The 23,326-nt window shown below is 38.4% G+C and overlaps 2 protein-coding genes across 5 annotated transcripts; one reads left to right on the forward strand and one right to left on the reverse strand.

Moving 5' to 3' along the window:
• Positions 1-408: 408 nt before the first annotated feature.
• LOC116259259 (putative 3,4-dihydroxy-2-butanone kinase) lies at positions 409-10,933 on the reverse strand. Of its 2 annotated transcripts, XM_031636982.2 has the most exons (20): positions 10,755-10,933; positions 9,884-9,957; positions 9,725-9,788; positions 8,898-9,010; positions 8,774-8,821; positions 8,076-8,147; positions 7,905-7,994; positions 5,894-6,067; positions 5,617-5,700; positions 5,364-5,419; positions 4,565-4,695; positions 3,991-4,083; positions 3,748-3,809; positions 2,524-2,667; positions 2,404-2,447; positions 2,154-2,237; positions 1,924-1,991; positions 1,740-1,852; positions 1,579-1,674; positions 409-974 (listed from the first exon to the last, which is right to left on the reverse strand). In XM_031636982.2, the coding sequence occupies exons 1-20, from the start codon at positions 10,792-10,794 to the stop codon at positions 852-854; spliced, it is 1,773 nt and encodes a 590-aa protein (XP_031492842.1). In that variant the 5' UTR covers positions 10,795-10,933; the 3' UTR covers positions 409-851. The 2 variants fall into 2 exon arrangements, with proteins under 2 accessions (XP_031492842.1, XP_049935176.1); XM_050079219.1 differs by lacking the exon at positions 10,755-10,933 and adding an exon at positions 10,677-10,737 and having other exon boundaries at positions 9,725-9,957.
• Positions 10,934-11,642: 709 nt separating this feature from the next.
• LOC116259711 (ycf20-like protein) lies at positions 11,643-16,344 on the forward strand. Of its 3 annotated transcripts, none has more exons than XM_031637619.2 (4): positions 11,643-11,899; positions 12,134-12,229; positions 12,318-12,500; positions 15,799-16,344. In XM_031637619.2, exons 1-4 carry the CDS (start codon positions 11,748-11,750, stop codon positions 16,232-16,234), a joined length of 867 nt encoding a protein of 288 aa, XP_031493479.1. In that variant the 5' UTR covers positions 11,643-11,747; the 3' UTR covers positions 16,235-16,344. The 3 variants fall into 3 exon arrangements, with proteins under 3 accessions (XP_031493479.1, XP_031493481.1, XP_031493480.1); XM_031637621.2 differs by lacking the exon at positions 15,799-16,344 and adding an exon at positions 13,795-15,339; XM_031637620.2 differs by lacking the exon at positions 12,134-12,229 and having other exon boundaries at positions 15,799-16,337.
• The last annotated feature ends 6,982 nt before the right edge of the window (positions 16,345-23,326 follow it).

Consider the following 23,326-nt stretch of genomic DNA (forward strand, 5'->3'; position numbering starts at 1 on the left):
AAAAAAATGATGGGCAACAAAAAACTGTAGTATTTTCCCTTGTACGCGCACAACCCTGTTTCTTTTACGAACTTTTAAAAGCTTACAAGTTACAAGTATTAATGACATACCAGAGAAAATTTTCAAGGGTAATTAATGGTTGTCTTCGATGTTCTACCAATCAATTACATTATTAAGCCTTATTCACAATTCAGAATGCCATTTAAGGCTGACAAGCAAAGTCAAGCCGGCCTTGTTCAAGCATATTCATGAAGACGAAAACTTGTTTATGAACTATTCATGAACACGCCATGAACGTGTCAAGCCCGCTTGGCCATACCCAAAAGTTATTTTTCAAAAGAAAGTTTTATATTTAGAACTGGAGGTGATCGTCCAAATTTTGGTAGTATAAAGTATAAACTTAGATCATGTAAAAGAAAATGTGCATAATAGATGCGTAAAACATATAAAATATACATGAACTACATTTATGTAGCAAATAGCCCACATTTTTATGACAAGGTGAGCTGAGCAAGATCAATGCTTGCCTCATCTCGTAAGCCTAATCCCATTAAATGTCATTGGATGTTCGATCAGCAGCGGCATTGCAGAAGGGCAACAACGGACAAGACAACAGTATCGCTGCTTTGTCAAAGTCTAAATTAAGCCTACTGCTCATCCCACTCACATTCCACTAGAAATAGCCTCTAAGAGAGCACATGCATCTAGACACTTTCTCATCCATCCTTATACTTTCCGGTTCCCAACACGCTTCCAAGGCAAAGGACATATGCCTTATCTACTGAAAACAACACTTTTCACTTAAGATCTCCTTTCTATTATACATCTAAACAATGTGCACAGAAGTGCTATCATGAGCTGAGTTGATTTCTGATAGCAACAGCTGCAGCTCTATACCATGCAGCAGCAGCCATAGCACCTGGATCTGGAACGCTTGCAAGGATGTCTCTGGAGACATATGCTGATCGGCCAGCCTGCAGTGTCTTAAACTATTAATCAACGAAAAAAGCAGCAACATATTCTAATCCTCATACAAAAGATTGATACCAAATATAACCAAATAAAATTACAAAGGAAAATAAATATGAATCAAGTGAATTACTCTCAGTACTTGTCTAGACTCTAGACCAACACCGAGACTCGCATAAAGTCAAAGAAGCATGCAAATTTCCCAGACAAGATACTATTTTCCGTTTAGTTTCACTTTTCAGTCATTTCATCTTTTAGCTGCAAAGACGTGTACATGTGTGCACACATTTACACATGTTTACACTTTGTATGCCCACAAGCATGCTTTTTGTGCATCTACATATACACAAGCAATTATTTGCAAAATACATCTTACCATGCTGTCCAGAACATGTTTGATTCAATTCAGATGACAATGTCATCAGATATATGCTACAAATTACCTTTGAATAGAAATGTATTAAAGGAAGAGACCTAGAAAGAGAGGTATAGATTCAATAGGAAAAGTACACATGGCGGTGTTGGTGAAGCATCAAGAAAATGACATGACTGACAACTGGTTTCAATACACGTCAGAAAATTTGCAGAAAGAAATATGACCACTGGTACCTTTGCTTGCATATGTTTGGTGGACTCAGCACCAACCTTAGCTGCCTCGGATGAAACAAGAAAAGCTGTTGAAGGCTCATCCCCGACACTTAAACTCTGGAGAATGAAGTAAATATCAATGTGCACATATTTGGTAAAATTTGGACCAAGACTATGTTTACCTCACGTAGAACTGCAGATGCTGGAATTAAAGCATCCAAAAGCGTCCTATAACCTGCTTTAGCACCTCCATATTTGCTCACCGCATCAATAGATGCTTCAAGAGCATCAGCCCCTGCATTAAAAGGACATTTTAATGTTGACAAATTTTTTGACAACACAGTATAACATTTGAATACAAGTTACATTGCTTAGATGTGGCGGAGGTGCTCCCTTTTAACTTTGCATATGCTGCCCTGCAGAATATATCATATCTGAAAAAAAACAGAATGTCAAAAAAAGTAAGTTTACTAAATAATAGAAAAATTCACAAAAAGAAGCTTGGTGGATTTCTGTAATTTTTCCCAAATAATATCATAGAAAAATGCCAGAGTAGCTTGGTGACTAGAACATGAAAGAAGAGCCTACTTGCTTACATAATCCCACTGGTTCCTCCCATAACTCTTCTGACAGAAGCTCCGATTTGGTTGACTGTTTCTGCAGCATCATTCAATGGGTAGCTGCAATATAGCATGAGTGCTTGAGAAGAGGCAGAAAAGAAAACTCCGAACAAAGCACATCTTCTCACATACAAATTTAAGTAAAGAAATTCATGTGTTCAGCAAACATCAATTTGGAGATGGATATCCATCATAAAGAGAATGAAGTACAAGAAAAAACACTTACTGATTTTTCATGTCCTCCAGAATAGCTGCTGCACCTCTACTCATCTATAGAAAAGAAATCCACTGCCCAGTGAACAACATGGTCATAAATATGAAAACAATACATGCTTCAAAAACTCACGGTTGTTCCACAGTCTCCATCACCAACTTTGCTATCCCACTCATTCAGAGTGTCCCTGAGACTGATAAGTTCACGTGCAGCTGCTTCTATAGCAGCTTCAAGAAGACAACCATCCTTCCTTAGTTCTTGAGACAGAATAGGTGCCTGTTTCATGGAACACGGAGCTGGATGATATGAACATAGAATGCTTGAAAAAACAGACAGAAACATATCTTCTAAAGTAACAAGGTGCTACTGATGTAGTTCCTCATTTATTTCATTCAGAATAGCTCCAAAAGCTAATATTTTATGCAACAAGTAATAGATGTACCAGCATTAAGGTCTGGGTAAACATTACTTCAAGTTCATGACATCAGAAGGAAGTTTGAACAAAATTACACCTTGAGTACCTTCTACATATTGATTGTTAGAACTTCATTACTAGAAAGCCCATTTCGCCCACTCACCCATTTCACCCCCAGCAGATTCGTCATTTGGCAGTCCTTGTTAGCCTTCACATACCCCACAAGTGTGACAGAGACAGAAATATTTGAATATTTTCTGTTATTTGCTATGCTGACCAAATATTTACAGCTTTCGGGATTGTTCTTTCCATGAACTTTAAGTTTTAAGATCCATCCTGATTATAAGGTGAGTCTGACCAACCAGATAGATCTACTAAGGTGACACAATTAATTAAAATTTGAAAATTAACATGGTGATGGATTCTGGCTCTGATTGGATAGATTGGATCACATACCAAACCAGGATCACCAGAAAGGATTTGAGTGTTTGGACCGTAATTGTTTTTTTTCATATAAAGATGAACAGAAGGCCCAGACAAAACCTATCAAATTTCCTTGGACATTAGTGCTGTTTCAAGTAGAGGTCCTTCTATGGAAAATGAGCCATCAACCTGCAATTGGTCTGATTTATTATCTTTATGTGGTGTTTTCCCTTGCTTATGAATCCACCTTTTCGAGTTTATACTTGTATAATCAGCTCTTTTTTTTTTTTTGTATTTCCTCCAGTAACAATGGATTGGCTTCTGGTCCACCTCATTCAAACTACAAAGGAAGTTAGATAAGAAGCAGATGGGCATTGACTGATTTTTTTTTTCTTTTTTTTTTCTCGATCGGTATTGAATGATAATCTTGTAACCAGTTGTTCTCTCTCTCTCTCTCTCTCACACACACACACACACATACACGTGTGGAAAACATCATAACAGAATTGAACAATCACCTCATCACTTCTTGCATGAGAGTGGAGAATGGGGACAGGAATCTTGGTAGGTGGACGGCTCCCTGCAAGTTTGGGCACCCATGATCAACTCATTGAAAACCTTTTTGTCCATTACATCCAAAACCCTGGCTGAGCCCTGAGAAATTCGAGAAGATACTCTATGCAAAATAGCAACTAAAGTGAACAGAAAGAAGAGAAGATTTTGCAGTAAAACCATTCTGCAGATGAGCGTAGAAGATTTACCACCAGCACCAACAGGCCAATATGGAGCGTTAGTTGGTGCATCCAAAAACTTCAGAATGTCTTCATTTACCATCATAACTGAAATCGAGAATCCTGAAAAAAAAAAAAAACTTAAAATGGTGCATGATAGCCAAGTTCTTGCTCAAGAAAGTACCTCATTCGAGAGCCACAGATATCATTCTTGGCAATATCATGGAGAGAATTTTATATAAGATTTTTTAAAGCTCATTTTTGGGCAAATCTTGGAAATAAAAGTTGCGGATGGTAGGAAAATTATGAAACTATGACAATACTCTTTTCCTGACATGCTGATAAACATTCATAAAATTATTTCAAATTACAAAAGAAACAACAATTAAAAAATATACACTTAAAATGCATAAAAAAAAAAGATTTTTTTAAGATATAAAAACATGGAAAACATTGTCATATTAAAGTGGTACTTATTTATGCAACATTCTGAAAGAAACAGGACACTTTCCTGATATCATCATTCAGAGTCAATTTGGAGATCAAAATGTGATGTACTCAAAATATCTTTAACAGTGGGGACTATTCTCAATTCTATGTCAACCTGCCATATCAAGAGAGGTCATAAATGACCCTGTGTAGACCCTATCAACAGCCAGCCCATGCTCCAGCTGCAATTGGTGAACAGCCTTTCTTGCTATGATCACGAGCTCCATCATTGGCGTGGCACCTAATCTTCATGTTACAAAGCAAAAAGAAGAAAAAGGATACTACTAAAGTAAGTGAACAAATAAAACAGATAAACATCCAAGCAGCTTTGCATGCCAAGTGATACAGTTCTTGCGTCCATGCCACATGGAAATGGATAAGAAAAAAGTGATGAAAAACATTAGTATAGAGTAAATAAAATTAAACACTAGTCACCTGTTAGAAAAAAATTAAACACAATTTTTGTAGTGCTCCAACCAATAGATAGTCGCCATCAAGATCGAAGGTGAAGACCAGAAACCCTTTACAAAAGTTTGTATATCATTTAGATTCTCATCTGGCCAACAAGCAATAACTCTTCTTGCATTTAAGCAATCACTAGTGCCTTGCTATTGCTAATCAGCATTTCAACTTAAATATTGTTCATAAATTTTTGGGAAATCTCTCCTACATTATTTGATCTATCAAGCACATAAATAGAGAGAAAGCCAAACTATCCTCACTCCTTTTTATATAAGTTCATCCAATTGTTACATAGAACGCATGGTCCAACAATGCAAATGGTTTAACCACCAACTGTTAAATTGTAACTGGGATAATGACAAAACTTGTCTGACTAAACTATGTTATGTGTGTATACAAGACAATATCCAATAAGGTAATGAATAGTTCAGTTTATCAAGTGATGAAGTCACCCATTAATCATGAGAACAGCTCTGCTCCCTCGTGTAATTGGCAAATAACGTGTCTCCTGTAATGTTACAGGATAACAAAAGAAATTACTGATACGTCAAAAAAGAGAAATGCAGCAGCAATCAGGAGGTGGGAACAGCTAGAAATTTTTCCACAGTTCCACCAAATAATCTTTCACGACATCCAAAATATGTAACTAGAGTGGTCTCGTTGAAGAGCACCAAATGAGAATAAGACTAAAGGTTTCGAACAAACCATTGACAGAATTTGCCTAAGAACATGAGACACCACCATATCTGCAGGCTGAATGTCAGCAACAGCAGCTCCAGGTTCTCCATGCTGAAAATAAGACAGCAAATAGAATAAGAAATAAGTTACTAGAGGAGAAACTTAAAAACTTGATAGTTTGATTAGGCTCATAAAAGTATAGCAATGCAGAGTGTCCAGAATTTTGCAAAAAAACATCTGGTACATTGAATACGAACTGGAAAGGAGAATGGAAGAAACATGAACATGGCAAGAGAAGACTCACAATTCCAAGACCAATCTCCATTTTCCCAGGACCCAAACGGTCAGACGTGGCCTGACCTGGCAGGGTGCAGACAGATAGAGCTACTCCCATGGTACCCACCATTTCAGATGCACGTTTGGCCTCTGCAGCAACATCAGCAAGAGAAAGACCAGCAGCTGCAGCTGCTCCAGCAATCTGTTGTTGTAAAAAAAGATTGTTTTTCAAGATGTGAATAATGAAAAAGTGGGGGAAGGGCAAGTATGGGCATGTAAATGGAACAACTACTCAACAAATTCAGGTAGATCAAGTTCAATAGTACCAAAATATACTGCATATAGATGATGCTATGAAATGCAATGTACCAGCTGCAAGTTGGTTCCACTTCAAGCAAGATGAACTCATAAATAATTGGCTCTTCACAGAAAGGAAAAACTGAATACTGCTAAATGGATGAACCAAACATAACTTTTAGAGAACCTAGACATTTTTCTTAAATTTTCATTTTTTTCATAGGGAATCTCTGAGACACTTTATGGGAACAATTTACCTGATCTGTCAGTGGCTGAGTCAGACCCAGACACATGAAAAATCAAAGGCTGGGCAAGGTAAGGGAACAAGAAGTACAAAGAAAACTAATAGACATCACGTGAACAAACCTGCTCAACAGATAAAAGCTACATAAATATATCCTTCATTCCACAAAGTGCACACAGATACAATGAAATGGGAAAACTGAAAAGGATTCATCACCAGAAGAAAGGGGCATCAAGCCCCATTGAAATCCAATAAATAAAACAAGAATAGAACAAAATAAGTTAGTGCGATTGTTTAGTAGCAAAAAGTTACTTAACCTATTAGGACATCACCACAAACAAAAGAATTCAAGAATGTACCAGCATATCATATCCTTCACATAAACGACGATCAATGTGTCCATTCTATAAATGAAAGAAACACCTTCTGATAGTGAATCTCAAGATTTCGAAGAAAAGAAAGATTGAGCATCAAAGCTCAAAGAACCAAAAAGAGGTTCAAAAGAACCTATCCATTCAATCAGTCAAAGTGCAAAAGGCATAAACAAAAAACAAAAAATATTATTGAATAAATGCGTAAGAACAAGAGAGAGACTGTTTACAAGAAGAAAAAGCCCCCAATTTATAGAGAATGGCAACACTAAGCTGCCTGTATTGACATTTTTTCAAACACATTCACCCAAAATCAACCACGATATCTCAAGATAAAGAAGTTACAGATTGCAACACGGATGGTGAATCACTACCACAGTCATAGTTGGCATAGTCATGACTTGGACTTTTAGGTTATTTGAAACATATATATATATATATATATATATATATATATATATATATATATATATATCTGTATTGTTCTTTACATTTTTTTTTTGCTTTTAATATTTTAATCATTCTTCTTGAGCTGCTGCCAGAGGCTTCAACAGTTAGATTTCTAGCCATTGAACAACTCTCAACAGCTAATTCAAGTCTTTGACTGTTCCCCTATTCAATGTATGCTTCAAGACCTTCTTGGTATTTTCTTGGGAGATTATTCATTTCTTTTACTGTGCCTTGGCACACATAGTGGATTGTGAGACTTCTTATTCTTTTGAGTGTTATCCATATGATGAGGGTTTTTTATATCTGCAGTTTACAGGGTCAACATGTTAACTCAGGGTGCAAGTAACCAAGATCCTTCAATTGGCAATTTTTTTATTAACGATTTCATTTTTGAAGATGGGCACGCCTTTATTGTACAGTAAAATCCACACAGGTGTACACATAATCCATCTGGATCAGCAACCCTAAATAACCCATTTGGGCTCAATTTCAGGTCAACTTGGAGCCGAACTAAGACCACATTCTTTTCCAGCACAAACTGATGCAAAGGGAAATGCTATTCATATTCCAAATGGACAGAACGGAAGCAAAACGTGAAGAAACACATGTCAAACAGGTCTATTCATCAACTATTGGACATCTTATCAAATATTGGAATCTCAGTACATGACAAGCACCTTGTGAACAAGGACAGTCCCAGCCAAGCCTCTACGTCCAGCTATTCCTTGTGATGGTTGAAGTGCACAGTCGTCTCCAATAATTACAGTCTAGAGCATTAGAACTCAGTAAGATAATTAAGTATTCCCAAGACCATTTGCTCTAAAACATATGAATGGAAATCCATGCACCTCAATGCTATATCCTTCTGATTTTGCCTGCTCTGCAGCCAAACCAAAATTTAAGCGATCACCTGTATAATTCTGTGACAACCAGTTCTTAATTAGCAACACCATCCCCTTAAAAAAGGTTTGGTGAAAGTGTAAAATATAAATAGATAACAGAACTAAGGACTCAAAACAACAGTCCTAAAGGTTCAAAAGAAGCTATCCTCAAAACAACCCACAATGTGCACCAAGGCACAACATAGAGGCATAAGAAATAAATTGCACAATAAATATGCTTAGCAAAAGCAAACTTACAAGAGGGGATGAGTCCTCAATATACACAACCAACCAAGAGAGGCCTAGTCATTGTGCTAGTCCTAATGGCTACAAATCTATCTGTTCAGACTAGCCAATGGCTGGAACAGTCAACCCTTAATGACTGAAAAGACACTTGAAAAACAGAAAAATAACAGCCAAAGAGTATACATTAATATTTAATACATGTATACACCTACACATCAAATATACATAAGTATATCCTCCTGTATATATGTAGTACATACATAAAAAGATACTCTATACCCAAATTAAAGGCCAAATGCCCAAACCAAACTTTTTATTCATCCTCATTTACTATATATAGGTAAAAAAACTTCTTCAACAACAATTGTAAGTTCAACACCAAAGTCATTCCTTGAAAACTTAACTTTATTTCATATTACCGTAACTACTAGAAGACATCCCTTGGGGCCAGTCACTGCTCGAATACCCTGAAAATTGAAGGCATGTCAAAACACATATACCAAAACTCATAAAAGGGTTTTGACATTGAATCAGGAGCAATACAGCTAAAATGGAATCAACAGGAGGAGAAGTGAAAATATCTCCACATATAGCAGCCGATAGCATCCCAGCCCCCACAAATCCAGATTGAGCAGGCTCATGGCCACTTCCACCACCTATATAAAATGAATTGTCGTAGATAGAGCTACCAGCAAGGCATCTATGATATGACGAAGCAAATTATCTTAATAAAAGTGTAACAACCTTGAAATAAATCACAAGAACATAAAATGGGAAACTATAATGAAGGTGCAATCGCTTCAAACATCAAACATATTTATAAATATTAAAGGGAATGGGAAAAGATCACATGCAAGGAAAGGAGGGCATGAAATGGACACCACAACCAACCGACAGACCACTTAAAGCATCAAATGTATCTCTAGTAACAAAAAGAAATGGGGATGACGACAACAGGAACAGGCTGCTGAAAATCAGTCAGAAAATTTCCCTGTTTCGAAGCAAGAGTTCAGAAGACAATGATAGGGTGGCCGAACTAGTAACAGTTTCAAGTCAAAATGTGTCTGTGCATACACAAATACATGAAAAGACATATAAATAGCCTCTCTAGGACTTTTGTTTCCAAAAAAAGACCTTTGACTCTCTCTGCTTGACATTGTTAAATGACACCACAGTGTTTGGACACACCCATTACAGGTAATAAACTTGCATAGACATATAGACGCGTATAAAAAATACGCACTGCCATAACATACAAAACAAGCGTAAAAAGTACGACAAAGCAATTACCTCCAAATTATGTTTTTTATGTCGCAATTGAAAACAGAAATAACTACTAGAAAAAAGGTTTGCAATACAGGATTTAGCACCTGAGATTACAGCAACCTTGTCATATGATGGGCCTGAAACATCAGCGCGCAAGACAACCTTGATCTGGAAGGCATTATCCGGTACGTAAATAGCAGAATAAAAAAAAATTTGAAGACAGAAGTGACAATTCACAGCCTTTATCAAGATTTAGTCATCACATCAGGAAATCCATCCAAGTATTGCAAGCCAGGATAAGTTTCAACCAAGCCCTCAATGAACTCAGTCACAACATCTGCAAGAGAAACCATCGGAGCTAAGATAAGAAGCAAGTTTCACATAACATGAATTGTAAATAGGTTCATCAGGAGCTTAAAAAGAAAAGCCACGCGGGGCCATCAAAAGTTTCCGAACTGCAAAATCAAGGGTAATTCATACAAGTTTCACTCCCATATTATAATCCGCGCCAAGCACTTTAGTTGTCAATTTGAACAGATAGCGCATCATCAATTTGAGCAGATAGCGCATCATATAGTTATATTCAATTCTACCGGCTAACTGTTGAACCAAAGGTTTGGGTTTGATTCTGTGGCACGTCCCTCATTTTCAAGTCATGGCAGGATCTCACGGTCACAGCAGTAAAATTTGCGACTTAGCAACGGACCGTCAACTAAAAGAAGAGCGAAGGAAATAAAGGAAAACGAGGACCCCATTGCAAGAATTCATAGTTACAGGAAACAAATTTCTCAATTGAGCAGAGGACCACCAGTAGGTGCAAAACAAAGGAAATAAGGACGACACACGTAATTCCACCACCTTAAAATGACCCGAACAGGGGAGCAGGGTAACCAATTCAATTAAACGCCCGAAACTATCATTTCCTAATGGTGTTACAAGAAAGCCATCTTACGACCTTCGCGCTCGATAGGTGGATCACAACGAGAAAACAAAAAAAGACAAAGAAATAATCGCCAAAGAAACAAAATCCAAAGAAGAGGAAGGAATTCGGCTCACAAAAACTCAAAGACCACCGGGAAACCAAAAGACGAACAGAGACGGAGAGAAACCGAACACAGAAGGAAACAAACGGACCGTTGGGATCGTTAATAAGCTTCTTCCCCTGGTACGACATATCAAAGACCAAGATTTCCCTCCTCCAGACCGCGTGAACTGACAGAGAGAAAAGTGTCCACGAGAAATCCAAAGAAACAGAGAATCAAGAAAGCCCCGTTCATCGGAAGACGCGGCAGTGGAAGAGAAGAAACGGACGGTAGAGGACAAGACAATGGACGGTAACTTGCAAACGTAGTGGCGGGAAGCGATTTGTCCTTCGTATATAATATTACGTTAAAGCCCTCGACTTATCCTCGAAATAGCTACCTTGTCCCTACTTATTTTGGTTGCCTTTCTTGTCCTTTTTGCTACTGATAAGGACGAACATGCCACTTGGGTCGGTGGGCTTAAAGCTGGGCATGGGACTGGCCCACCTTGATGAGGAATCGTGCTCGAGTTCGTGTTCCGGTTCAGGTCAGGTCATAGCTCATAATATTAAAAGGAGATAGTTTTAATATGAAATAATATGTAAATATAATTTATTATAATATATATATATAATTATTAAATAATATTAAATATAAGTTATCGACAAAATTTAAGGAGGACACAAGTTTTCTAATTTTCTCGACGGACGAAGACTTTAGTTTAGGATGGCAATAGAAAGGTGCGGTTTAATAATTTATTTTTTAAAACACTATATACAGTGATCATATTTTTAATGATTTTAAATTCGAGTTCGAGTGTAAGATACTAGCAGCTTTAAAAAAATTATTCCATGAAGTCAGAAAGTTTTTTTTTTTTGGCTGAAAATAAGAGAATTTAAAAGATGTGAAGGCCTTTCTCAAGACTATGGTCACTGGACAAAATCAGGCCACAATTTTATTTTACTTCTATTAATAAAGAAATGCCTGGCCTCGTGGAGGCAGCCGCTACTTCCCACGAAGTTAAACAAGCGGGATTCCTTTTCGTACATTCACTCTCTCACTCAGTCTCTCTTTATCGTGTTCATTGGCGGGGCAATGCCGCGGTATGGATGCCCTGGTTCTTCGATTTGCTGTTTGTGATGCAAATCGTAAGATCCATCATCACTCTGCTTCCTCCCCTCCCCTCTTGCTCTCTCACAGCTGCTCCAGGGCTGGAGGTCGCCGTCTTTCGGGTGCCGAGCGGCGGACGAAGGCGTCGTAAGTGTTGCTTTTTCTGCCTCTAATCCTTCCTTACGGGTTCTCTTTCTAATTTCACGAATTGCTTGCGCTCTGACTGTTGGCTCTTTTGTCTGGGTGATTTATCGGCTAAAAGTAGTAGTTCGGAATAGGATTTTTTTTTTCTTTTTAATGTTAAGGTTCGGATTAAGTCCATTCTAATTCCATGCCGGGATTAGATTTGCGTTGCCAATTTGACATTCATGTTGTTGACAGCTGGAAATGCATTGGGCGTTTGCGTTTGATGAATAATGTGCAACCCCATACGTTCATAACCTTTGATTTCCTACTCAGAAAGGCCTCCCGATTCATGTTAGCACCATCACGGAAACACCTTTTTGAGTTATGAACCACAGTTGTATTGTAGTGTGATAATTCTAATGGAATCCTCCTGCTTCAGGTTCTTCCTGCGCAAGGCAGTGACCGCTATGCAATTAATTATGCCTCTTGCGGAGATTGGCATTTTCGGGAAATCATATGATAGAATTTCAGGTTGCTCTTTCAGGAGCTGGATATTTAAACCAAGCCTTGTTAAAGGAAATCTAAAGTTTATCGCAGTTCCTACAGAAGTACATGGAAAGAGGTGAATACTCCGCAACTACGTGCAGCCAAGTAATAGCTAATTGCAACGATTACTTGAATTGAAGCAAATGCATTTTTATCCGGCTCTCATGCTATTGGTTGCTAACTTTCCTCTTTGTGTATGGTAAAGGATTACTTGATATGAAGTTCTTGTCAAGTTACAAATAGATCACATGTTTAATGTGTAGTGATAATATAATTGCATCCCTTTATCCGATTATCTTTGGGGCCGTTGTAAGTTTATCTGTTCGTTTTTTATGAGCCAATAGAGTCATATCGATGAAATATGCACATTTTGCTAGATGGGCAACTGCAATTGTTCAACTTATATCGACATGATACTTGTTGTTGTGTTTGGTTTTATAGCATGTAAGAGATCTTCCAATACTAAAGTGAGAGACCCTGAGATACAAAGAACTCGTTGTTTTGAGAATTGAGTTTAAGGAACATTAGATAGAAAGCTGTTGGAGCCTGAAGGACGTTAATGTGGGTAGGGCAGATATACGAGCAGGCAAGACTGCAGAATCTGTTGCCTTTGTTTGCCAGTGACACTGTCTGCCTGCTTGAATGCTTTTTGACCCACACTATATAACTTTTTTGTATTTAGGGCCTATGTCACGTGGGTGCTTCTAAATGGCTGCCGCACCTGTGTTCGACCCGTGTCGACGCTGGTGCTTCTCCAACACTGTACATCCAGGTCGGTCAGCCGAACCAGATCTAAACTGACCATTTTAAATATGCACATAACTAAACTATTTCTAATACAAAAAGTTTATATATAAATATAGATAAATAAAAGTTATAAAACTACTAAACAGCTAAAATAGCTATATAACAAATGATTTATATACATATATACACACACATATATATACGTAATCGCAACACCTACACCTAAAATTTTTTGAAAAATTGCTGCATCTGCACCTGCACCCACGCCCTGCCCCCATATGGCATAGTTTAGGGCACTTTTGAAAGTGAAATTTTAAGAAAGGGGAACATTCTTTGCACATGAAAAAGCATGGTACTTGTAGATAAAATAAAATTTTCTGATAATTTGTTTTCCTCCTTAAATGGAGCAACTTATGTATGGCTGGTAAATTGTGCTAAAACTTTTGACACTTGAAATGATGGAACATTTACATATGAGAAATTTATTGAAAGATTTTGTTTTGCATTTCATACAGAATCTTCGCTTTTTCTCCTACTTCAGAATATGCCTAATTCTAACAGAAAAATATTGCTTGTAGTGAAATTTTATTTGCTTTTTCTGGGTTGCAATTTTTTATGTGCAGTGGAAAGAGGAACTTACATGGTTCAGAAATTGGGCCTGCATGATAAGACTGCAAAGCAGCATTATCTTCATCCTAAGTTGGAGCACCCTGAAGAATGCGTCAGCTTAAGCCTTAGGATGAATTGTTAGATTGGCTGGCTAATTTTCTCTGCTGCTGATTTTCATTTGAGACAGTTAAATCAATTTATTCTTCTCAAAAGATATCTCTATCATTTGCTTAAGAAGCTAGAATTGCCATCTGGATTTGGTCAAATTCTGACCACCTTTTAAAACAAATAGAAATGGGTTGAATTACCAGGTGCCGGGTGCTTCACCCATTGTGCTGCCTTAGTGGTTCTGAGGTTACAGACTAGTAAATCAATCAAACCCTGGTCAAGCAAACGTAAAGGTGGATGGCTTGATGTAGGTAAATTCATAACCAGACCAAGTGCATTGTCCAAGTGCATTCTTGTCAGATTCTGGGACTATCAGTGCATTCAATTTCTTTATGAAGCTAAACCAGCAGCTAGTTTAGATATTAGCCACTTGACAACCAAATCCAATGAGTTCTTGATAAGAGTCTAAGATTGTCCATGATTGGATTCATCATATCCTTTATTGATGCATAGCAAGCATTGCTGGTGATATGTAATTCTTGGAATTCCATAAATCCATAGTGCCAGTATATGTCAGATAATGTCACCACCATTCTGTTCAGTCAGGTCAAGAGATGCAGATGGAGCTATGAGAATTAAGAAGGCCTGCTTAACTTGTAAGGTGCCTAAAATTCCCTCCTTCCTATGCAGCTCAGTAACAAGTTATATGGATATTTTTGAGCTGACTTGCTCTTGTTAGGCTGATGGCTGATTTTTCTCATGGCTTGTTTGCCATAATGACATATGATGTGTGTCAGTGTCACCTAATACAGCAGTCAAATGTTAACAAGATTCACAGTCTTGTATAAGTAAAAGAGGATTTGTGGAGAAGTTAAACTTATGGACTTTGAAAAATCTATGAGCTTATTCAGAGAATCTATGAACTTAGAGATTTGATAGTAGCTTCAAGTATGTTATCATGCAGGTTTTGGCTTCAACCTTCTAAGCTTTGTAAGCTGCTATCAAATGATGCTCGTTGTACCATTGACTGCTGTTTTGAGTAATGTTCATGGTTCCTAATCCAGGGCATGGGGGGTTACCTGTACGATGTTGATGATTGTACTACAGATTGATGAATGTACTATAGAAACAAAGGAATTAAGCTTTAGGAACATCTACTTGGTTCCAAGTGGGTGCTGTGGTCAGCAGAAAGGCTTCAATGGCCTTGATCTAACAAGGAATCTACATTCCATCTCTTCTGCTGCAGTTTTTTCATGTCTACATGAGATTAGTTGGTCGGAAAGATTAGTCTACTGTTTAGAGCTTTGTCATGAAGATCAGGGCAAAAAAGTTGCATACCGAAGAAGGGCCAAACTCAAAATGTGGAACCTGATGTGGGAATGGTGCCCTTGTCTGGCTTGGAAGGTTATGTTACAGATATTTTTATCTGTATGAATATCCAACTATTTGCTGGACATGAGGGCTTTTGGCTTTTCCATACAAGCTTTCATTGTTCTACTGTTGCTTAGGTAAGATTATAAACTTTGCATGTTAGTCTTTTGGTGTTGATATGACTCAGTGAAATGATTGAAAGGACTTGTGTAATTTCTTCCTCTTTCTCTGTCATTTTTCTCTTATTTTTACAATATCTCCCATTTAGGCACCTGGTATTGTATCACTTGGTCAATTTCCTACCAATTGGTCTTGTTTCTATGAACCAGGGAGATGATATTCAGTGAATATGTTCACTTGTAATTTGGTTTATTCTGTTTTCTATCAGTTGTGATTTCTTATTTCTGACGACATCTTAATATCATTGTGAATATGCAATCCATGTCTTTTATTGAAAAAACAAAACAAGTTCCCTAGTTTTGTCCTTGAGTGATGATTTACTTCACATGGCTTTTCTTTTTCATTAAATGCCCTGCTAGGTCCGAAAGAAGAAATTGGAAAATTGCCTTTGCTTTGGATACAGGAGGTTCTGATGCCACTGGCGATTCAAGTCCAATTGAAGACAGTTCTGCATTTGGCGGGACTCGTCTGGTGAGTATAGTTCGTGCTGCCAGTAGGCAGTTACTGCAAAAGCTTAATGTTGCAAGAAGGAACTTTCCCATGAAAATCTTTCTCTTGCTGTTGGGGTTTTACACGGCAAATGCATTAGCAACAATTCTGGGACAAACAGGTGACTGGGATGTCTTGGTTGCTGGCGTTGTTGTAGCTGCCATTGAAGGCATAGGTATGCTCATGTATAGAAAACCTCTACAGTTACCAGTAGGAAGGCTGCAGTCATTTGTTGTGATGGTGAACTATTGGAAAGCGGGTGTCTGCTTGGGCCTCTTTGTCGATGCCTTCAAACTAGGAAGTTGAAGCAGGCATCATTATATAACCTTCGCAATTTAAATAATTTATTTTCTTGTTGCCAGAATGGTCTTGATTGTGCCATTTTTTGAGGAATACACGTCTGTCTTATACCGGTCTTCCCATTTCACCTCATCCACTGTTGGTCATCCAAGTAAACTTGCTCTGTTTATTTCTGTCGATTGAAAATCTTCATAGCGTCAATTTCTTGCGGAGAAGATTGTGTTCTACACTTGATGAAGCTTTCCACCCAATGACAAGGGAAGGGCCAGAGTTTTCTAGGTACGTCACATCAGTAACTCAAGGGGGTGTTTGGTGACTTTGTTCTTGGATTCGAGAAGATCTAAAATTTTAGGATTTTTTGATCCTTGATTTCTAATAAGAACGTAAAATCTAATGCCTGAAAGATGCCAAATTACACTATAAATTTATAAAACCTTGCGTCTTGAAATCCAAGGCTTTCTAATCAGACCCTCCTCCACTCTGACCTGAGATTCATAGGATTTGAGACATAACTGTAATTTTAAATCCACGGTTTTAGAACCATGAATTTGAGGCGGGCCTCTTGTTAAATCAAAACCTTGGATATAAGATGCGGGTTATTCATACCCAGTTCTTCTTCCCTCGTCCACTAGGAACCCTTGCTTCTTCGTTCCATTCTGTGGCAAATGACACACCTACCATGCGTGTTGAGCTCTAGACCACCAACTTGAAGACGTTAATCCCGCTCACCTAGCTAGGCTGTAGCCTTCCAGCCTTTATGGCGAAGCTTATCAAACAATTTGACAATGGTGTTTGCTTACATGAGATGCAGATAACCATTATCGAACATATGCTGCAGTTGAAATCCTTAACGCGTGCTTACAGATTCAGACAAAACTTTAGAACTAGTAGGTAGTGATTACTGGTCGAGATTGTGTTTGATGACCTTATATCTGAGATTCAAGTAGCAAAGGTGGCACCAAACGTCTCAGGTGCTGTTGAAAACAGATGTTTATAGCGGAAGGGTCCTCATATCTACGATCTGAGTTGCAGCGGGGCAAAGGGGGAGGTTCAAGCTTGGAGTCCCTCTCAGGCAATTGGATCTGAGACCAATAACCTCAAATCTGATCTTACCCCTCTGATCTCAAGATCCAAGCAATCTGAATGCCTCATCAAGGACTTCAGATACTAAACCCTTTGGTGGCGGTGATTACTTTGGACGTGAGATCAGAAGCAACGGAAATCAAATCACCCATCTTCATTAGATGGAAACCATTTCAGTTCTTGCCAGCCCACATGCCCTGTGAAAATTCTTTTCCAGATTTAGTTCAAGTGCCAAAGCAAACGTCTCCAACTCCCCTGCAACTTTGGCATCTTCACCGACAAGGTAGCTAAAACAAAAAAAAAAATTGAGCTGAAAATTGAATTTAAATGCTTGCAACTTAACAAGAAAATTCTTCATTGACGTGAAACTTTCATGTGAACATGATGTGCAAAATTATTTCCATGCAAGTTTTTCAGCCAAAAAGATTTAGGTTTGATGTGGATGACAAAACCAATCACGTGGATAACTTACTCAGCCAACAAAAATTACTTCGGGATAAAATATCCTGGAAATGAGGATGACGTATGGAGATGCATCAAACAAACGGTAAAAGAGCCGGGATTCCCTTGTCGATGCATTCACGACTTCCTTCACCCGCTCGAGTTGTGAAGCGGGAATCCACCTCTTTCATCGCCGACGGTCTCCCCATTCCTCCATGGCAGGCAGCCTCCATACTCTGCATCCTGCCATTCGCTATCGTCGGTTCTGACACCGTCGTCCACTGCATTGCCGGATTCCATACCATCGTTTGTGCTATTCATGGAAAAAGTGCCTTTTCTTCTTCGATCCCCATCTATTGAACCTGATCCGACACCGGCGTCCATTAAAGGGGGTTTCCATGAACGCCTTCGTCCAGTTTCGGAGGATTATTCGAAGTTCGTCGGCTCGGATCTGACTTATCCCAGTGGTGCTCTTGTACGGTTTTCTCATCTGATTTCTCTCTTTCCGTATCTCACTTATATTATATGAGATGATTTACTGTGCTCTCTCTGCATCATGCTTCATGTATGGAGATGTTATCATCATTGCTTGCGATTTACTGTTAATGTTATGGAATCGGTTAATGATCTATGGAATCAAAAGCCGCCTCGTTATCGCTCTGTTCATGCTTTTGTTCGTGGCTGTTCGAAGCATGACGATTGATGTCTATGATAGTAATGCAACTATTACATGAGTTTCATAATTTGTCCACAGATTGAATTGCAATGTCTATAGGTAGAAATTTGACTTGAAGCACGGTATTTCAAGCTTGTGGCTATAAATTCAGATGTTTCTATCAAGTTGATGGTCCGGGCCGACACAGCAACAACTCATCGGCTCATCAGTTTTAGCTGATTGGGTGGGAATGCCTGGACCTACGCTAGCTCAGCAAGTGTTGCATGCGATGTCCGGAACACTGGGACAGTGTTCCCACATACGGAGAAGCCATGGACCACCCTGCAGGTGCCCCTGTCTGCCGTTGAAGATGGGGAGGCAATGCAAGGGTCTGGTTCAGCACTGCAGCTTGTCCGGGTCTCTGCTTCATTCAGAGAGAGAGAGAGAGAGAGAGAGAGGGAGCAGTGTGTCATGGTGGCATCTCTTTATTCATCTGGCTTTAGCAAATACCGTCCTTTCACGTGTAAGTTCGTGGATGGAAAAGCATGTTAGTGGTGGTGGGTGATCAATCGATTGGTCACTTCAATGGCGTTTCTTCGATGTTTGTTGTTCAGCATGAGAATAACGTGGCAGAAGTTCCTCTTCTGGGCGGTGGGAACTTTCTTCCCATAGCCTGCCGTGCGGGCGTTCAGGTGAATGGTGGCCCTCGGCCACAGTGCCTCTCTTGCTTTGTATCATTATATGTGTGGTGTGTACATGTGGAGTGGGAGAGAGTGTGTGTCCGTAGAATTTGAATGTAGGTTAGACAAGACTTGAATTTTAGATTCTACAGTACCCCATTTATGCAACTCCTAAATTTCTTCAGCAGAATCCCTAGTTTTTTGTATAAACGGTACATTTAATTTTAGAAAAGAGAATACGTAGAAGGCGGTAAGAGTTTTTACATCTTATGTCCCTAGTGTGTGCGTGTGTGCGTGTGAATCGAATAAGAATAGATTGGAAGCAGAGAAAGTGAGAGAGGATTATATATTCACCTACCATTCGCATGGACTAGACATCACTGGCGTTCTATACCCTCTGCAGGTTTGGGAATTAGGTAAAAATGGATTTATCCTTACGGTCTTTCTGGCAGGAATCAATTCCCGTGTCATTTAACACCTGAAAATTCATAAAATATGTTGGCCGTTTGGTCACAATCAGATCATTAGAAAACCATGAATTCGCACTAGAAAGCCATCTAAATCAGATTAATCAAATCAAATAGTCTTTAACAATCAAATATATAAAGTGCACTCGCACAGCGTGTGAGAACCATTTGTAGAATTCACCACCTGCTTCTTCTAGAACAAAGGACAGTAGATGCAAAAGACTCACTTTGAGAGGCACTTCAGTAAGTTATAAATCATCTTACAAACTCAACCTACAAACTTTGGCTGACTTTTATATGTAGAACATTTTGTAATATGAACACGTTATACATACACTCCTTGTCATGGAACCCAAGTAAGATCAGTTTTCCTTCCTTTTTCTCACTCTTCCTCTAAATCTTTCTCTCCTTTTATTTTCTTTTTTTTTCTTCTCTCCACAATAATTCTCCTCATCTTAAGTTTAGTGAATCTCAGGGAAAAGAAGAGGCTGTCTTTTGTAATTTGTACATATAGTTGTGCAGCATGCAAAGTGTGCCTGCTTTGCCATTGCCACTGCCTCCCAAAAGGGTGCATTGGTGCTGGTATGCTCATGCCTTCAAGCCAACTTGACGGCTTTCTTGCTGAGAAGTTGAAATTATAGCCTTATCTTTTTCTGTTTGGAGTTATTCTTTTGGTTTTTTCATGTTAAAAAAGCATCTTTAGTTTGTTCAAAACGAGGGCTATGTCTGCAAAGACTTGGGACAACACCTTGGTTACCATCAACCTATGGTGAACACTTTTACCGGTTGCATTCGGACTACGTAGTTCTTGCGTTGAGCAGAACGGACCATCGGCAGTTCTTCCTTGCAGAAAATGCTGCGTATAGTTGGATCGCAACTGGAAAACTTCTTTCTACACGTTTGTTTGGTGCGAAATGAGGAACATGTCCTCTCGTTGTCTCGCACAATCTTTGTGGCCTTACCTAGCTAGCCCGCTTTAGCTCCGGGAATCTGTAGCTATCAAGGCTGGGGCTAGAGCCTAAGACGGTCCTCGAAGCCATGGATGATAAGTCACTATCGTGGCATTTTTGTTGTCAGATTTGTAGATTTACAAGATTTATACTTTGATCTAAACTTAAGAACATCTTGCTTCCTTTGCTGATAGGGCGTATTTGAATGATAAGTTCCTGGCAGCCATTTCTGTTTCTCAGTTATTTGCACATCCTCATTAGCAGGACCTTCAATTCTCATCAAATAAATCAACCCCGCAATCAAGAACATAAAAACCGCAGCATCTTGAGAATGTTTGTTCTTGCAGGATTACTTTTACTTTTAACTTGTAGATTTGTTTTTATACTTTCTTTGTTACCCTTTTGTCGCATGTCCTTAACCAAGGATCTGAATTCTGAACTCCGGTGATCTAACATCAGATCTCGGCCTCTTTTCAACGTGCAGATCTAAGACCCACATACTGGAATGGTGCTGCTGAAATCCACCGTTCGAAAAATAGATTTCATGCCCCACAATAAGAGAGACCTTGCCGTGATGATTTAATCTGCCATGTAAAATTCGGATGCGAACATGCAAACATGTCTATACAGACGTACCCAATTTGTATCCATTCTGCAGGTACTGCTCATTCAGGGAAGCACGGAGTGTAAAAGAATAAAAATGCCCTTTAGCTGAAAAGAAAGAAAAGAAAAAGAAGAGGAAAAATCAGAATAAGTGAAAACGTTTCAGTTTGGAGAAGCACAAAACTGCCTTGAATGCAAAAAAAATAAAAAAGGCCCCTTGCATGGGTCTATTAACAAAGCACCAAACATGCCCACGTGTATAAACTTCTTATATACTAAGTGCAGACCATAGGGCCTTTGTAACAAAAACCCATTATATTATTGTTTTATGAATCTGTTTCAAAGATTGAAGCGAATTCATGAAACACTGGCTTTCAATTGATGCATAATCTGCTTCAATCCTCGAAACAAATGTACACAATGCTAACATAATGCTATGCTACCTAATGCTCCCTAAACTTACTGCTCAATAAATTTGTTTTAATCTATATAACAGATTCATGCGATATTGTGTTAATGTTTCTTTTGCCAAACGCCCCCTTACTGGTACACCATTTTGAGCATGTGTTGATGGTGACATTAGTGCTGGCCCTGGTATGGAGAACATGTAGATATCCAATAATAATCTAAGTTATTAAACTTTGACATTAACAATTCTTTCGTAGAAAATTATTTTTTATTAAATAACAAATTAACTAATGAACTTCTGTCCTCATACCCTATTTTCAAAATGATTTGAATGCATGTCATGACTTGTCCTGTTTATGTGTCCTTGTGATACATACACATGCGCACAAATGGTGACAGTAAATTATTTCACACATACACACATATTATATATATATATATATATATATAAACCACAAACACCTGGCCTCAGATCCAGAAAGAGGACTGAGCGCTAGATACGTACTTTTAATGTAAAGTTATAGACAAAAGAACTCTACTCATAATTAAATGGAAGTAATAGACTCCTTTAACTTTTGTATTTTTCTTGACCTTTTTGTTTAATAAAAAAAATCTATCATCTTTACATAAAGGGCCTGCGGGACGTTGAAGAACATTTAATCAATTATATACACAAAAACACGAATCGATCAGCAAAACCTTTAGCTAGGTCATAAATTAAGAACTATGTAAACACAATTATTCTTGTTAAATATCTAAAAAAGGTACTTTGAATAAAGTGAAGTTGATGGCAAAAAGTCAATAATATTGCATTGGCAGGCACATCTATCTCTCCCTCCCTCTCTCTCTCTCTCTCTCTCTCTCTCTCTCTATATATATATATATATATATATATATATATGGTAATCGTTTTAAGAACAAATTTGAGTAGAATTGAAAAAAAAACACAGAAACAGATGCACGTCTTGTACTTGGCAAACCACGACAGCCACGCCCTAGCTAGGTTAAGCAAAACATAACATGTCCACAATAATTTTTGAAGTCATATCGCAGGGCTCTAGCTCTATGTCTTTGTGGGTGCGCCTGCCTCCAGGCACACGTGAATGCATGTGCTTGTGTCTGCATCTCCATCACACATTCATATTTATCTATCTTCAAAAGAACTCTTGATGTGGACTCAATATACGCATAGGTGCTAGCTGTATCCATTCAATCATAACACCCCATCGTACTCTAAGTCTAATAATCGAACCCCCAATTACAATTCCATAACTCTCTCTTTCTCTCTCTCTCTCTCTATTGTTAGATTCACTCAGCTTTCTTGTTTGTGTTGCCATCCATTTTTCCTTGAATGTTTCCCGTTTTAATGAATTGGTTTTTCAGCTCTCTCTCTCTCTCTCTCTCTCTCTCTCTAGAGTGTTGTTTGCATGGTTTATATATATATATATATATCAATCATTTAGATTTATTGGATACTTGTTTGAGGTGATGAGATGAGTGGGGGCAGATAAGTGCATGAACCGGGAATACACCATCTGCTCCCTTTAGAGGCAACATCGCATTTGTTTATGAATATCAGGGGGTTGAAGGCGACCAATATCTCATAAATTAATCATAGCTTGCCTTGGTATAGATCTTCTTTATGTTTATATCCTTTTTACGGCTTTTGGAAATCTGTGATCCACGAGGAAAAGTTGAAACGAGGCCCCTTGGGTTCACTCACAGACAAAAGAAAACTATATTTTTTTTTTTTTTAAAGTAGAAAGAAGGGAGAAGAAGATACATTATTCATCGGTATATCGAGAAGAGAT

The sequence above is a fragment of the Nymphaea colorata genome, chromosome 8 (genome assembly GCF_008831285.2).
Source record: "Nymphaea colorata isolate Beijing-Zhang1983 chromosome 8, ASM883128v2, whole genome shotgun sequence".
Classification (NCBI taxonomy): Eukaryota; Viridiplantae; Streptophyta; class Magnoliopsida; order Nymphaeales; family Nymphaeaceae; genus Nymphaea; species Nymphaea colorata.

Bases quoted from the DNA above. Each gene is read 5' to 3' on its own strand.
- LOC116259711 (XM_031637619.2), top strand. From the start codon at position 11,748: ATGGATGCCCTGGTTCTTCGATTTGCTGTTTGTGATGCAAATCGTAAG. The intron at 11,900-12,133 runs GTAAGTGTTGCT...TGTTGTTGACAG, and splicing joins GAGCGGCGGACGAAGGCGTC to CTGGAAATGCATTGGGCGTT. The intron at 12,501-15,798 runs GTGAATACTCCG...ATGCCCTGCTAG, and splicing joins ACAGAAGTACATGGAAAGAG to GTCCGAAAGAAGAAATTGGA.
- LOC116259259 (XM_031636982.2), bottom strand. From the start codon at position 10,794: ATGTCGTACCAGGGGAAGAAGCTTATTAACGATCCCAACG. The intron at 8,148-8,773 runs GTAATATGAAAT...TGGTTGTCACAG, and splicing joins GATGTCTTCTAGTAGTTACG to AATTATACAGGTGATCGCTT. The intron at 2,668-3,747 runs GTGATTGTTCAA...TCCATGAAACAG, and splicing joins CTCATGCAAGAAGTGATGAG to GCACCTATTCTGTCTCAAGA.